Source organism: Oculina patagonica, chromosome 13, assembly GCF_052425735.1.
Source record: "Oculina patagonica isolate OP01 chromosome 13, crgOcupat, whole genome shotgun sequence".
Lineage (NCBI taxonomy): Eukaryota > Metazoa > Cnidaria > Anthozoa > Scleractinia > Oculinidae > Oculina > Oculina patagonica.
In genome coordinates this window covers 11,812,053-11,824,296 of record NC_135770.1, presented here as the reverse complement: position 1 = coordinate 11,824,296, position 12,244 = coordinate 11,812,053, and the positions used below count along the sequence as shown (strand labels likewise).

General features: G+C 38.5%; 1 protein-coding gene across 2 annotated transcripts in view; it reads left to right on the top strand.

Moving 5' to 3' along the window:
* LOC144636168 (ribosomal RNA large subunit methyltransferase E-like) overlaps nt 1–12,244 on the top strand; it is a 55,242-nt gene that overhangs the window by 5,612 nt on the left and 37,386 nt on the right. For both annotated transcript variants that reach the window (XM_078495329.1, XM_078495328.1), the window contains exons 6-8: nt 7,422–7,536; nt 9,040–9,094; nt 11,111–11,204. In XM_078495329.1, coding sequence (XP_078351455.1) covers nt 7,422–7,536; nt 9,040–9,094; nt 11,111–11,204 — 264 coding nt within the window. The remainder of the gene's footprint in view (nt 1–7,421; nt 7,537–9,039; nt 9,095–11,110; nt 11,205–12,244) is intronic.

Genomic DNA, 12,244 nt, shown 5'->3' with positions numbered 1-12,244 from the left:
CGTATTTACTCGAATAAGCGCCGTGGCGCTTATTAAATTTTTGGCACCTCAAGTGCGGCGCTTATTCGAGGGCGGCGCTTATTTGAGGGCAGCGCTTATTTAAAATTTAGACGCCACAAAGAATCTAATATTTTACAGTAATTAAAAATAGCGACTTTTGATTGTCAGTATTCGTCTCATGCTGAAGAGAGAAGTGGTGCTAGCTGCCCTGGGAAAGTTTGCGGGCTTCACAGTATTTACAGAACTACGTATTGTGAGAATGTTGGACAGAAAAACGGATGGGCAAGTGGTAAAACAATCACTGTGAACTGCAAAACATCGCTTTAAATGAAAACAAAAATGTCCTAGAGTTGCTTTGTGGTGCTTTTTTAGTTAAACGAAATTCCTCGATTAAGCGCCTCATCTGAACTGCGGCGCTAATTCGGGGGCGGCGCTTATTAACTTTTTTGTCCTAAATGCGGCGCTTATTCGGGGGTGGCGCTCATTCAAGTAAATACGGTAACTGTTTCCAGGTACCGTAATGATTCAATTTAGCGCCCTCCTTTCAATAAGCGCCCCCACCTGAATAAGCGCCCCCCTTCGAATGTGTTTTTGTAAATAAGCGCCCCTATTCCAATAAGCACCCCCATTCTAATAAGTGCCCCTATTGTGAATAACTGCCCCTACTGAAGTCATCGACATAGAATAAATATACTCGTGAACATTCACCGTACCATACATGTATATATTTAAAATTCTTTTAAAAGTAACTGAACTTTCAACAATGATGTTACAGTTTCTGTTATTGTTAGTTATTTTAATATTTTTTAAAGTTTTGTTTTGAACATTTGGTTGTTTCTCAAAAAATTAAATAAGTGTCCTGTCCCGAATAAGCGCCCTGTCTCGAATAAGCGCCCTCCCATGAAATGCAAAAAGTAAATAAGCGCCCCGGGCGCTAAATCGAATCATTACGTATGTCAGCTAGAACCAAAAGAATCAAATGTAGTCAAACCAAGGAAAAGAATGAGTTGGGACAAACAATAGCAAGCTTTTAAATATTCTTTAATGATTTATGTTTACCAACATTAATTTATTTCCCTAAAGTCAAGCCAATAAACATTCCAACATGGAATTAAATGAAAGCTCATGTATTACATGTTATAGAAGTCTTAAATACATTGAACTTCATGGAAGTCGCTGACAAAAATATGTTTCACTTTAAGGTTACCATATACCTTCAAGGGGTGATTTTTTCAAAAAATCTTTTTTCAAGTCAAATCATTGATTACTAGCTTATCTTCATTTTCCAAAAGAAATTATTTTAAAAACTTAAAACGCGTGTGAGTTATCCATTAAAACAAACTGCTAAGTGATATAAGCCAATTAGAACGTGTCAACCACAGAGTTTTACGTAACGTTTTTCAGGCGATCTCATCTCGCATTTCAAGTCGCTTTCATCTGTTGTTAACAATGTCATCACAACGATTTATCAAAAATCTTAGTTTTTGTCGGTTTATGCCCAGTAGGCGACTGCAGTATTCACAGTGTTGCAGTATGTTGATCAAGGCGTGAAATGTTTGTAAACTTTTAGAAGCAAAAAAAGGCGACTTGCAAGTGTCTCCTTTTAAAATGAATTTATAGGGTATATTTATAGTTCGCAATGGCCTTTCTGGTTAATACACGTATGAGTACATTTTTGATACCCAAAATTGACAGATAAATTCCAAAGCAACCAATTGGAATATCGCTTAAGCCTCACACGGTTTTGAAGATTAACTCCTTGTGACTGATATTATGCAGAAGTTTTGTTTGTGCAGCTGAATTTGATATCCGATAAATTCGCTAGAAGCGACACCAGTGATTTTTGGATTTCCAGATTGTTCCTTCCGTGCAGTTAAATAGCATTAAAGCGAAATAATTTTTATCGGATAGTACATTTTATTAGCTTTAAAACAGCGCGCTTACAATTTTTTTGGCTAAGGACACCCGCGAAGGTATACGGTAACCTTAATTAATGCTTCCCACTTTTTAATCTATTAGATGCTACCACTAAGCTTCTTAAAATTGCTACTTCCAGAAAACAGGTCCTTTCAGATCTTGGCTGGTCTATTTAATTGTATCATTGTGGCCAATCAAAACTGGTACATCCCCAGAACAGAGCCACGCGGGATATTGCAGGTTATGACCTGCTTGGCGATGTCACACTCTGAGAGAATTTTGTCCCACATGTTGAGTGCGCCCACTACACCAGGGCCAAAAGCATCCTGCATTTGAAAGCCCCCTCCCATTATGTCCTGATCCTGTCCAATCACAGCTGTACCTCCACGTGGGATCACATGTCCTTTCTGTAAGCCAGTGCCACTTTCTGCAAGCTGGCCATTCATATACAACTGCCAGTTCCCTGCTTTGTTGTCCCAAGTCACAGAGATGTGATGCGTCTGACGATCTTTTGGCACCTTGGTTTTTAATGGCCTTGAAAAAATGATATAAATGGAGATTAAATAATAGTGACACCTGGCTGGGACTGAAGAAATGTGCCAGATCTATTGCAGACGTAGCCTGAATTTCAGACGTCCCTCTGTGCTCGCCTGCTTGCCAGAAGGAACGTCTGAACACATTTGAGCCTAATGCCGTCCGGTGACGTCACTACACTTTGGTTGTAATTCATGCGGAAAAGTTTCTGTCGAGGCCATGAAATTGTGAAAGAAAAATCGCTTCAATAAAGGATTACAGGGTAAAAAATTGTTTTAATAGTAAACTATTGAAAACTTGAGACAAATGAATAAGATTTTAATCGACTGCAGGCTATATTCTTTTACGGAACCGATTTAATCTGAACTGAAGCTTATCTAGCGATCAAAATATAATATGTTATGCAGCGAGCAAAGACAACACACTCGTGAGTACTTAAATGAATTAATTTAGACGGTTACTGAGGCATCAAGAAACGGAATTCAATACAAAAATATCCTACTTGACTATGGGCACTGAGTTCAGAAATCACTGGCTCATCGAGGCTGCAGGACATAAGCGTCGAGCGGCTTTGTTGACAAAACAAGAATACATAATTTATATAAATAATATTTGGCAAAACACTGCATGTCGAAGCGACGAATGCCGCCAACTTAAAACCTACCGATTTCCATTACTATTCTTCATCCGTAGGTAAACTAATAAAGTAATAAACTCAAGGTAAATGACTAATAAATTCATTTCTGGGAAGGTAACTCCTTCGAACTCTTTCCAAACGTTTTCAAATTACAATCCTTGCGCAATAAAATTCAGTCATAATTTCACATAATTATGCAAATAATTTTAAAATCAACCAATCAAAATCACTACCCAGTTTTCGGGTAGTGACGTCACCGGACGGCATTAGGCTCAAATGTGTTCAGACGTTCCTTCTGGCAAGCAGGCGAGCACAGAGGGACGTCTGAAATTCAGGCTATTGCAGACGTGCAGTTGTAACAATTCTTGAGACAATGTGAAAATAAACTACCGGTAAACTATTCAATCCTTATTTTGGAGAAATGTCGAAACTTTCAACATTTCTAATCATTGGCTAGACATGTGCTTTTGAACTACTGTCACCCCTTCAAACTACCCTGGACCTGACAAGCCAAAAATGAAGGGAACAGAATTCTTGGGCCAGTGAGGGTTAGCAGATACCCCTTTGCACAATTTCTTTTTGTGTGTAACAGGCTACATTTATGGGGGAGCAGGGGTGGTGCAGGAGTGAGAGCGCTCGCCTCCCACCAATGTGACCCGGGTTTGCTCCAAGCCAGGTGTCATATGTGGGTTGAGTTTGTTGTTGGTTCTCATCTTTGCTTCAAGGGTTTTCTGCAGGTTCTTCAGTTTTTCTCCCTCCACAAAAACCAACACTCCAAATTCTAATTCGATCTTTGATGCACTAACCATCCTAACTAGCTGCTGAGAGTTCTTCTGTGTTACGTGGGCAAATAAATTACATATCCCTTAGTCAATTTTCTCTTCTAAGAGGTTAGTTAAAAATTTTGGGTAAATAAATTACATATCCCTTAGTCAATTTTCTCTTCTAAGAGGTTAGTTAAAACTTTAAATTATACGCAAGACTGATCAACACTCTCCTTACAACAAAAATAATTTCAAATCAACATTTTTACATTTATTTAATAATCACTGTTTTTTTAAATGTGATTGATTACCTTGAAACGTTAACATTTCCTACGTTAATTCGGATTGTAGGAGACAGGCACACATACAATCCATTACCATATGGAGAGTATGGAGTAGCATAGCTGAAAATGCACTGGTCCCCAGCCGCACCTGGTTCCATTTTTACAAAAAATGACAGAGTGAATCCAGTAAGATCATGCTTGATGGCATTTTGTTTCACAAAGGAATTGTTGGTTGAACGTTCTTTAAATATGAATTGTTTCCCTGTGGATGAATAATAAGAATAAAAAAATTAAACTAAAGCCACTATGAGGTGGGATGAAGCAAAGTGCAAACCAGCCAAAAAAAACTACAGAGGAATGTTTTACTACTTAATTGGAAAGCACATGTATGCAAAAATTCAGGCACTTTTGACAAAAAATCTTCACGCAAAAAAGTCACTTGCGCCCGTTTTGCACCAACCTCTTCAATTAAGTTCTTAAAAAAACTCAAAAATTATCTCATTTCTTTAATAACACTTAAGATCCAAATTTGTTTCAAATTGACATGGCCTGAAAACTTTTTAAAGTTATGTAATTTTTTTTAGAAAGGAGAATTTCTTTATTGTTTTTGTGCGCAACACTATGTCATCGGCTGAGGTCATGTGATATTTTGGCTGTGTGATTTAAATGGCATTATTTTTTTTAAACTTGTAAAATTGTCAATTTTTAGCCCACTGGCCTCAAACTTTGGATTCTTTTCTTCAAAACTCTATCTAAATTTTAGAAAAAAGCAAAAACAATTTTGCTTCATATGCTCTTTAGGCATGGCAGAAGACGGATGCACGGGTGGAGTCACACACAAGCAGAAAGCTAAAAATGATTGAGCAAGTTATATTAAGAACTGGGTTACAGGGCCACATGCCTCTCGATTAATGAATTATTGCATGGTTGACAAAAATAAAACTGAGTGTTATGCCACACACATTCTATAGATTTGTCACAAAATGTGAAAAAACATATTTAATGTCGATCTCATAGGCTCAATCTTTTATACAGTGTGCTTCTAAGAAGGCTCCAGGTTTCATGGTTCTAAAATGCAATTTCAAAATTTTGCTTAAATCATTGCTTTGGAAAAATGTTTATTCAGGAAACCTGTTATGTGCAAAGGTGCGTTTTAGTTATTTTCTTAGGGAAGTTTATTTTCCAGTTAGTTTCCCTATTGTAAATAGAATGGTATTGTGCAGCTTTACCTCCTAATATCCTCAGATCTTCTGATGTACAAGTACACGCCATTACTCGTGTGGCACCATCAGTGAGAGCGTCGCCAATGATTAAAGAAATCAGCATGAGAACGGGAAGGGTGATCAACTTCATTCTCTTAAGTTAAACTCTGAAAAGCAAGCTGAAAGGAATTGTAAACAACTGAGTGAGAACAACAGTAATCTAGCAGGGTATATTACACCAAGTGCGCAAGAATACATTATGGAATCCCAATTCTTCAAACCTTCGTTTTCTTGAACCTCCCAAAAACTCAACCAAATTAAAGTTGTTTCAATTGGATTTGCTTCACTAAGTAATTCGAACACTGAAGTTTTGCCCCTCATTTCTCAAACCAGTTTCGTTTCCCTTGAATTGATGGAGGTTCAAGAAATCACCATTCCGCAGTATATACTGTACCTTGGTAATTTGGACTGTAGTCGATGTCAGCGTTCGGCACACTACTTGCAAACTAACTTTCCTCTTCCTCATGACGTTTATTTAAACTTCAGTTCTCCGAATATGTGGCAAGGAAGTCAAACCTTTGGAATTTAAAAATAAGAGAGCATAACCCACGACATACTTTCCTTGACTTGCAACGTGATATAAATATATATGTTGTGGTTTAATTTTACTTTTGGTCTGAAAATTTCCAAACTAGTTTTTTATTATCCTTGTTACATTAATTATTTTTATCATTAAAAAAGGGCAAATAAAAATGGACTGATAGAAAATTTATTTAGTAAGTTTATTACAATTTAATGGCACTAAAACTACATGGACAAGATAACAAATTTTAAACAATTTTAGCCGAAAACAGATACAAGCCGCCCACAACATAGTAGTACACTAAGCAGAATACTGTACTTAAAGGATATCATTTTTATTAACTTCCTTGTATTAACTCCCCCTCAGTGGAAGTTTTACACACGCAGGATATTTAAACTTACATTATGAGGGACTAAACTACGATATTACACTGTTCTTGTGTGACTTGTAAGATGGATATAAATAATTATTTAACTTTTTAACAGAGCAGAATTTTGTGCTCATTATGTAAAATAATGACAGCCTGTAGTGAAACAACTTCAGTGCAAGATGTTAGTGAAGAGTAGCATGGATTGTTTTACAGTACTACTTTTGAATTGAATAAAGAACACTGATTCAGAATTTAAGCTGGCAGCTTCAAAGTAGCGGTTGCTGGCTATCAACTTCGTGTTTCGTTAAGTATTTAACGGTCATACAGTCCTTTGCAATATTATCCACTGCTATAATTATTTCAAACCCATAGAAAATCACATAAACTATTACCTTATAGTCTCTGTCTTCGATTTTAACTGGGATATATTTTAAACAGAGTGGTGTAATATATTTGTCATTGTTTCATGACTTGATCCTCAAGATGTTGAATTCAATTGCTATTTAAATAATTTGTGTAGTGCTTCAAGAATCTTCTCTGTTCGCCTTCTGAACAAATTCAGTTTAACCAATCTATCAAGTGGAGACCCTTTATAAACCAAAAAGTAGCCAGATCCTGAACACTTCACATGAGAACACAAGACTAGAGCTCATCCCGTTTTCCATAGCATGAGGCGACTAGGAGTATTCCCCCCACACGGGATAGAATGCTAGGCCATCGCAAGGCTACCCCCAGTATTAGATTTGCTAGATGTACCCATTTATACACCAAAGGAGAGAGAGGAACTGTGCAAGTAAAGTGCTCAAAAATTTAATGCAGTGACCTTGAGCCAGGGCTCAAACTAGCATCGCTCATTTTGGAGTCCAGCGCACCAACCATTAGGGCACTGTGCCTCCCTTACTGTTCCCCCCCTGTCTGTTGTGTGCAACAGGAAAAAATGTGGTAGGATTTTGAAACATGTTTTAAAACTCTAGCACAGAGTGAAAGTTCCATGCCACAGTGTTGTACTGTCTGGCTCAGCTTGAAGTTCAACTCTTCAGTTTAGTTCAGTATCAATCCCCCTTTGTTCTTTCCCTATAAGTACACTGGCGGACTAACAGTTCTATTATTTAATGATTTGATATTTTAAGAAATTGAAGACATACATGGAGCAACTATTCTTTCAAGGTGTGACTTTACAAGTGCCAATACACAGAGAAGAATTCTGTCCTTGCTGCCTCCTGCTGGTGCAGATGTTATTATGAGGTACAGATTTTAAGATAAACTAGTAATAATTGAGAGTACATTCAGCAGGGAGGGGTGATAAGGGAGGAGGGGGGGAGTGGAGTGAAAGCTGGAGGTAATGGGGTGCAAGGAGTGGCAAGTACGATATTATGTTTTATACTCTCTTGATATTTGGGGAGTGGGGGCGCGGTGGCCTAATGGTTAGCGCGCTTGACTCCGAGTCGAACGGCCCGGATTCATGTCCTGGCCGGGGCGCTGCCTTGTGTTCTTGGGCAAGACAATTTACTCTTACAATGCCCCTCTCCACCCAGGTGTATAAATGGGTACCGGCGAATTTACTGCTGCGGGGTAATCTCTGCGATGGACTGGCATCCCATCCAGGGGGGAGTAGCAATACTCTCAGTCGCTTTATGCTATGGTAACCAGAGTAAGCTCCGGCCTGTATAGGCCACTTGGCTCGGACACAGACTTTGATATTTTGGGTCTGTGATGTGCAAACTACAATCAATAGTCCAAGCAGAAAATGAACGACATTGCTAAAACTGTTGAAACCTTACAAAGGTTACACTCAATTATTGAATCGTTCCTTGTCCTTTTTATACTTTCGGCGTTAATTACCTTTTACTACATTGTTATGACACAATTAATTTTTTAACAAAATTGTTTACAGTCTAGCAGTATCAGCTTAATTGAATTGTTTTTGTGCGCACTGTCTTTGCTGCTCAACGTCATTGTTGATGTTGTTGTGACACATACATTGCTTTCTTATGTCTTCTAACATGAGATCGAGGCCATCTGTGCCAGCTAGCCAGTCAGTCCAAAATGGCATCAAACCGTTAAATCAAATGGCATTGAATAGTATGCATTCTCCTTGGTCGAACGCAATAATAGTATTACCAAACAAACTTTCTTTCTCTAAACCTTGATTGTGCGATCACTTACATAACACGCGAAGGAATGCAAATAACATATCACAATTTGGCACGGTATGTCACTGAAGACCTACTAAGGAAGCTATTATAATATTGGACTCGATTTGTGCAAATTAAAGAAATTTGTATTATGAACATGTATTTTTGCTTTCATATTCTTTACACTGCTATTAGCGGATGCCATGTCTTTGATTCACATGCAGACTATTAAATTTTACATATTGTAGTTACCTTGACCACAGGCTTACCATCCTATATTTGTACACAGCTGGCCAATATAATTCAATTTTTTCTATTCACAAATTGCACCAAATTTGACTAATAGCAAAGAAATGCAAAAAATATTTCGACGTCATTTTATTACAAATACCCAGCTATAAAAGCTTATTTTAGGAAGCAATAGCAATTTGTGAAGAAATATGAACAATAATTTTGGCAAGCTGTGTCCACACAAATATAGGATGGTAAGCCTGTACCTTGACAATAGCATGACATTAAGACAGCAAAAGTTCAGTTTTTATCATACGTTTTTGCATGTCTTTTTTGTGTTGCTGAACCATTATTTTTAACTTTATTCTTGTTAATTTTTCAGTGATATGGCTCCAAATGCGAGTGGAAACCACACCATGAGTCATGAAGCCATCTTGGTCAGTCCAATGCACATGTAGAACATGGTTTTCTCCCGGGGGGGGCACTCCCATATATGAGCTATATAGGTATGTGCCGCTGTGAAGGGTATGGTTTTCAAGCAGTTTAGTCTGGGATAGGGTACAGAAATGAGAAAGTTTTGGTCTAGAAAAGGGTAGCATTTGCCGGAAAACTGCTCTGTGTTATGACGAATTTAGTCCAGAATAGGAATAGAAACTCAGGAGAGAAAGAGACTTTCCTAAACGTAAATAAAATCAACGCAGCATCGTTGTTGACAGATGGTTTTCCATTAAAACACTGATAGTGATACAGTTCTAAAAAATGCAAGTCTGGGATAGGGTAGGGATTTGCGGTGTCTAGTCTAGTATAGGGTTGCAAAAATCAGCTGAACATGGTCTGGTATAGGGCAAGGGCTTCAAATACCCAGCGGCACACACCCACCCAAAAATATACAGGGTGCCCCCCCGGGGGTTTTCTGCTCCCCTGGCCTGGTCTTCCCTTCCCCAGCCCGACCAGGAGGATAGTAAAACGGGTGAACCAATCTTGAGTTTATGATTTTCTTAGGGGCTGGAGAATCTTAAAAAGCAAAGTCCCCTGGTTTACATTTTCCTACACAAACAATCTCACCAAAAATTTTACCCTTCCTCTTTCCCTCCAACTGCTACCTGGGAACAAAAATTCCATGAAATCTTAGCAGCTTGTATTTGTTAACATATTCCCAGAGCCTGCTTTTATTTTAATTGGTAGGGTGAGCACCACAAATGTGGACTCTAATAATAATTATTAGAGTCCACAATTTTTGCTTAACTTGGCTTGTTGCAAGGCATAAGAATTACTTTTAGGTAGTATTGTAATAAATCGCTGAAAATGTTTAAGGCATAATGAGATTTTTTACACGAAAATAGCCTTCCAAAAAATAAGCCAACCTGCTGATCCCTAGATTGGATGCTAGTTCATCACAGGTCCCCCCCCCCCCCCTCCTGGTTGGTGGGTGATACCCATTTATACCTCTGGGTGGAGGGAGAAACTGCGTAAATCAAGATTCTTGCCCAAGAAAGAACTCAGAGACAGTGGCTCTCTCTCGTGGATGGTACTCCCCTACAATAAGTACCGTATTTTCTCAATTAAACGCCCCGGCGTTTATTTCACACTTGGCTCCGTGGATCTGGCGTTTATTTGAAAGGTGCAGTTAATAAGAGCAAAATGTTTATTAAACAAGGGTTTTAAATCATTATTTGTGACATGAACGTAATTCGGCATCATACCTAAAGCATATTACACCTCAAATAAATGCCTGGAAGGCTTACTTACAACTCTAGCTTGGAGACCCGGCGTTTATTCAGGGCCCGGCGTTTAATCGAGAAAATATGGTATACAGGTATGTTGCACACTTCTCGCACCTACCAGCTGCTAATTGGCTGTTAGGCCTACGAAGTGTGCAAAAGCAATTCATGATCTGTTGTAATGGTCTTCTTTGCTTCACGCTGTGAGAAGACCTTCAGCTATATCTGAAACAAATATATTATTTTAAAGAGAAATAATTTTGATTTTTAGTCGGTCTGAGACAGGAAGTTCTACATTACTTAATTAGTTTTCAGTTGAAAATGATACTGCCTGAACTACTGATTAAAGATGGTGATCTTTTTTTTTTGTCAAAAAGAAACCCTATACAGGCGTATGTATCCATATTCAAAAAATTTCCTAGAACAGGGTATAATATTTCAAACGCACCAAAACAGGCTATTGAAAATATTATAATTGACTAATTAAATCTCTAGAACAAGGGTATTAAAAATTGGCCTATTTTTAGAACTGGGTACCTTTTCAAATGCAAATTCTTTCTTAAACGGAGTCCAAATTTATAGACCCGGGTGGCACATACCCACCCAAAACCTGCCTGAGTACCCCCACCCCAGGATCGTTCCATCCAGAGTCAAATGTGTTAACCATTAGGCCACAATGTCTACAGAAAATTGAATAAAGACTTACTGAATGTATACATGTTTTACCCACAGAGCCTGTGCGAGTCAGCCTTGGATTTTGGCAAAGCTGTGTTGAAGCCAGGTGGTATTTTTCTTTGCAAGCTGTGGGATGGCTATGGCACACAAGGTATAAAATAAAGTTTCACATTGTGTTAGCTGTGGGGGTGTGTTGTGTATGAGTTTGTATAGTTTGTGCAAGCCAGTGATTGAGCAACTTTAGATACATTCAACTCCCTCTACAACGGACATCTTTGGGACATAATTTGAAGATGCGGGAGAAAGAACGGCCACAGGACTTTTGTCCAGTCCTACTCTACTCAAATCAACAAGAAACATGCGCAGCGAGTCGAAGACATGCTTGTAAAATGGTTTCTCGCCTTCCGTAGACGCTTAGAAAACACTACAGGGAAAGATGTACACGTGATGCGTTGGAAAACTCAGACTGCTAGCTGACTGGGAGAACGTAAGCTTGCAAAATGCCTTTTTTTGCATTCATAATTTCTGAAAAACGAAGAAAAGACCAGCCAAATTAAACAAAGGGCAGTGTTAAGCACACGTAAACAAACCTGCATGCGCAATTTGGAGCTGTTTCGATAATGTTCGAATTAGCCAAAAAGTCCTGTGGCCATTCTTTCTCCCGCATCTTCATTTGGTGTCTGAAATAGAAAAAGTCAATAGTAGCAGGTGCTGTAATGTAACATTAATAGTATTACCCTTACCTGCAAATGAAAGTTAATAACCATTCTCAGGCTAACCAGTGTGCTTATTAAAGTTACCAGAAAACCAGGCAAGTCATGCAAGGCTGAACCCTAAACCCAATAAAAAAGGCTTACCACAAGCTACCTAAGTTAAATGTAGGCTAACTGGAAATGCTCGCATGACTTGCTGGCTGGCACTTTGTCAAGACCCGGAGACCCATCATGTATGCCATTGGCACACGTCATCTTCTCTAGCAGAAAGTATATGCTATACATTCTGCAATCTCAATATTGACAACCTTTGTCAGGAAAATAGCTGCTTTTTGATTGCCAAGTGAGGGTCTATTATAGGAGGTAGTACATTCCACAAACCACCATATTTTTTCTTCTAGACTGCAAACTGCTTTCCTTTTCTCCCAAAGGCCAAAACGCCGCCAGATAAAATATGAAAATACCCACAAATAGACAC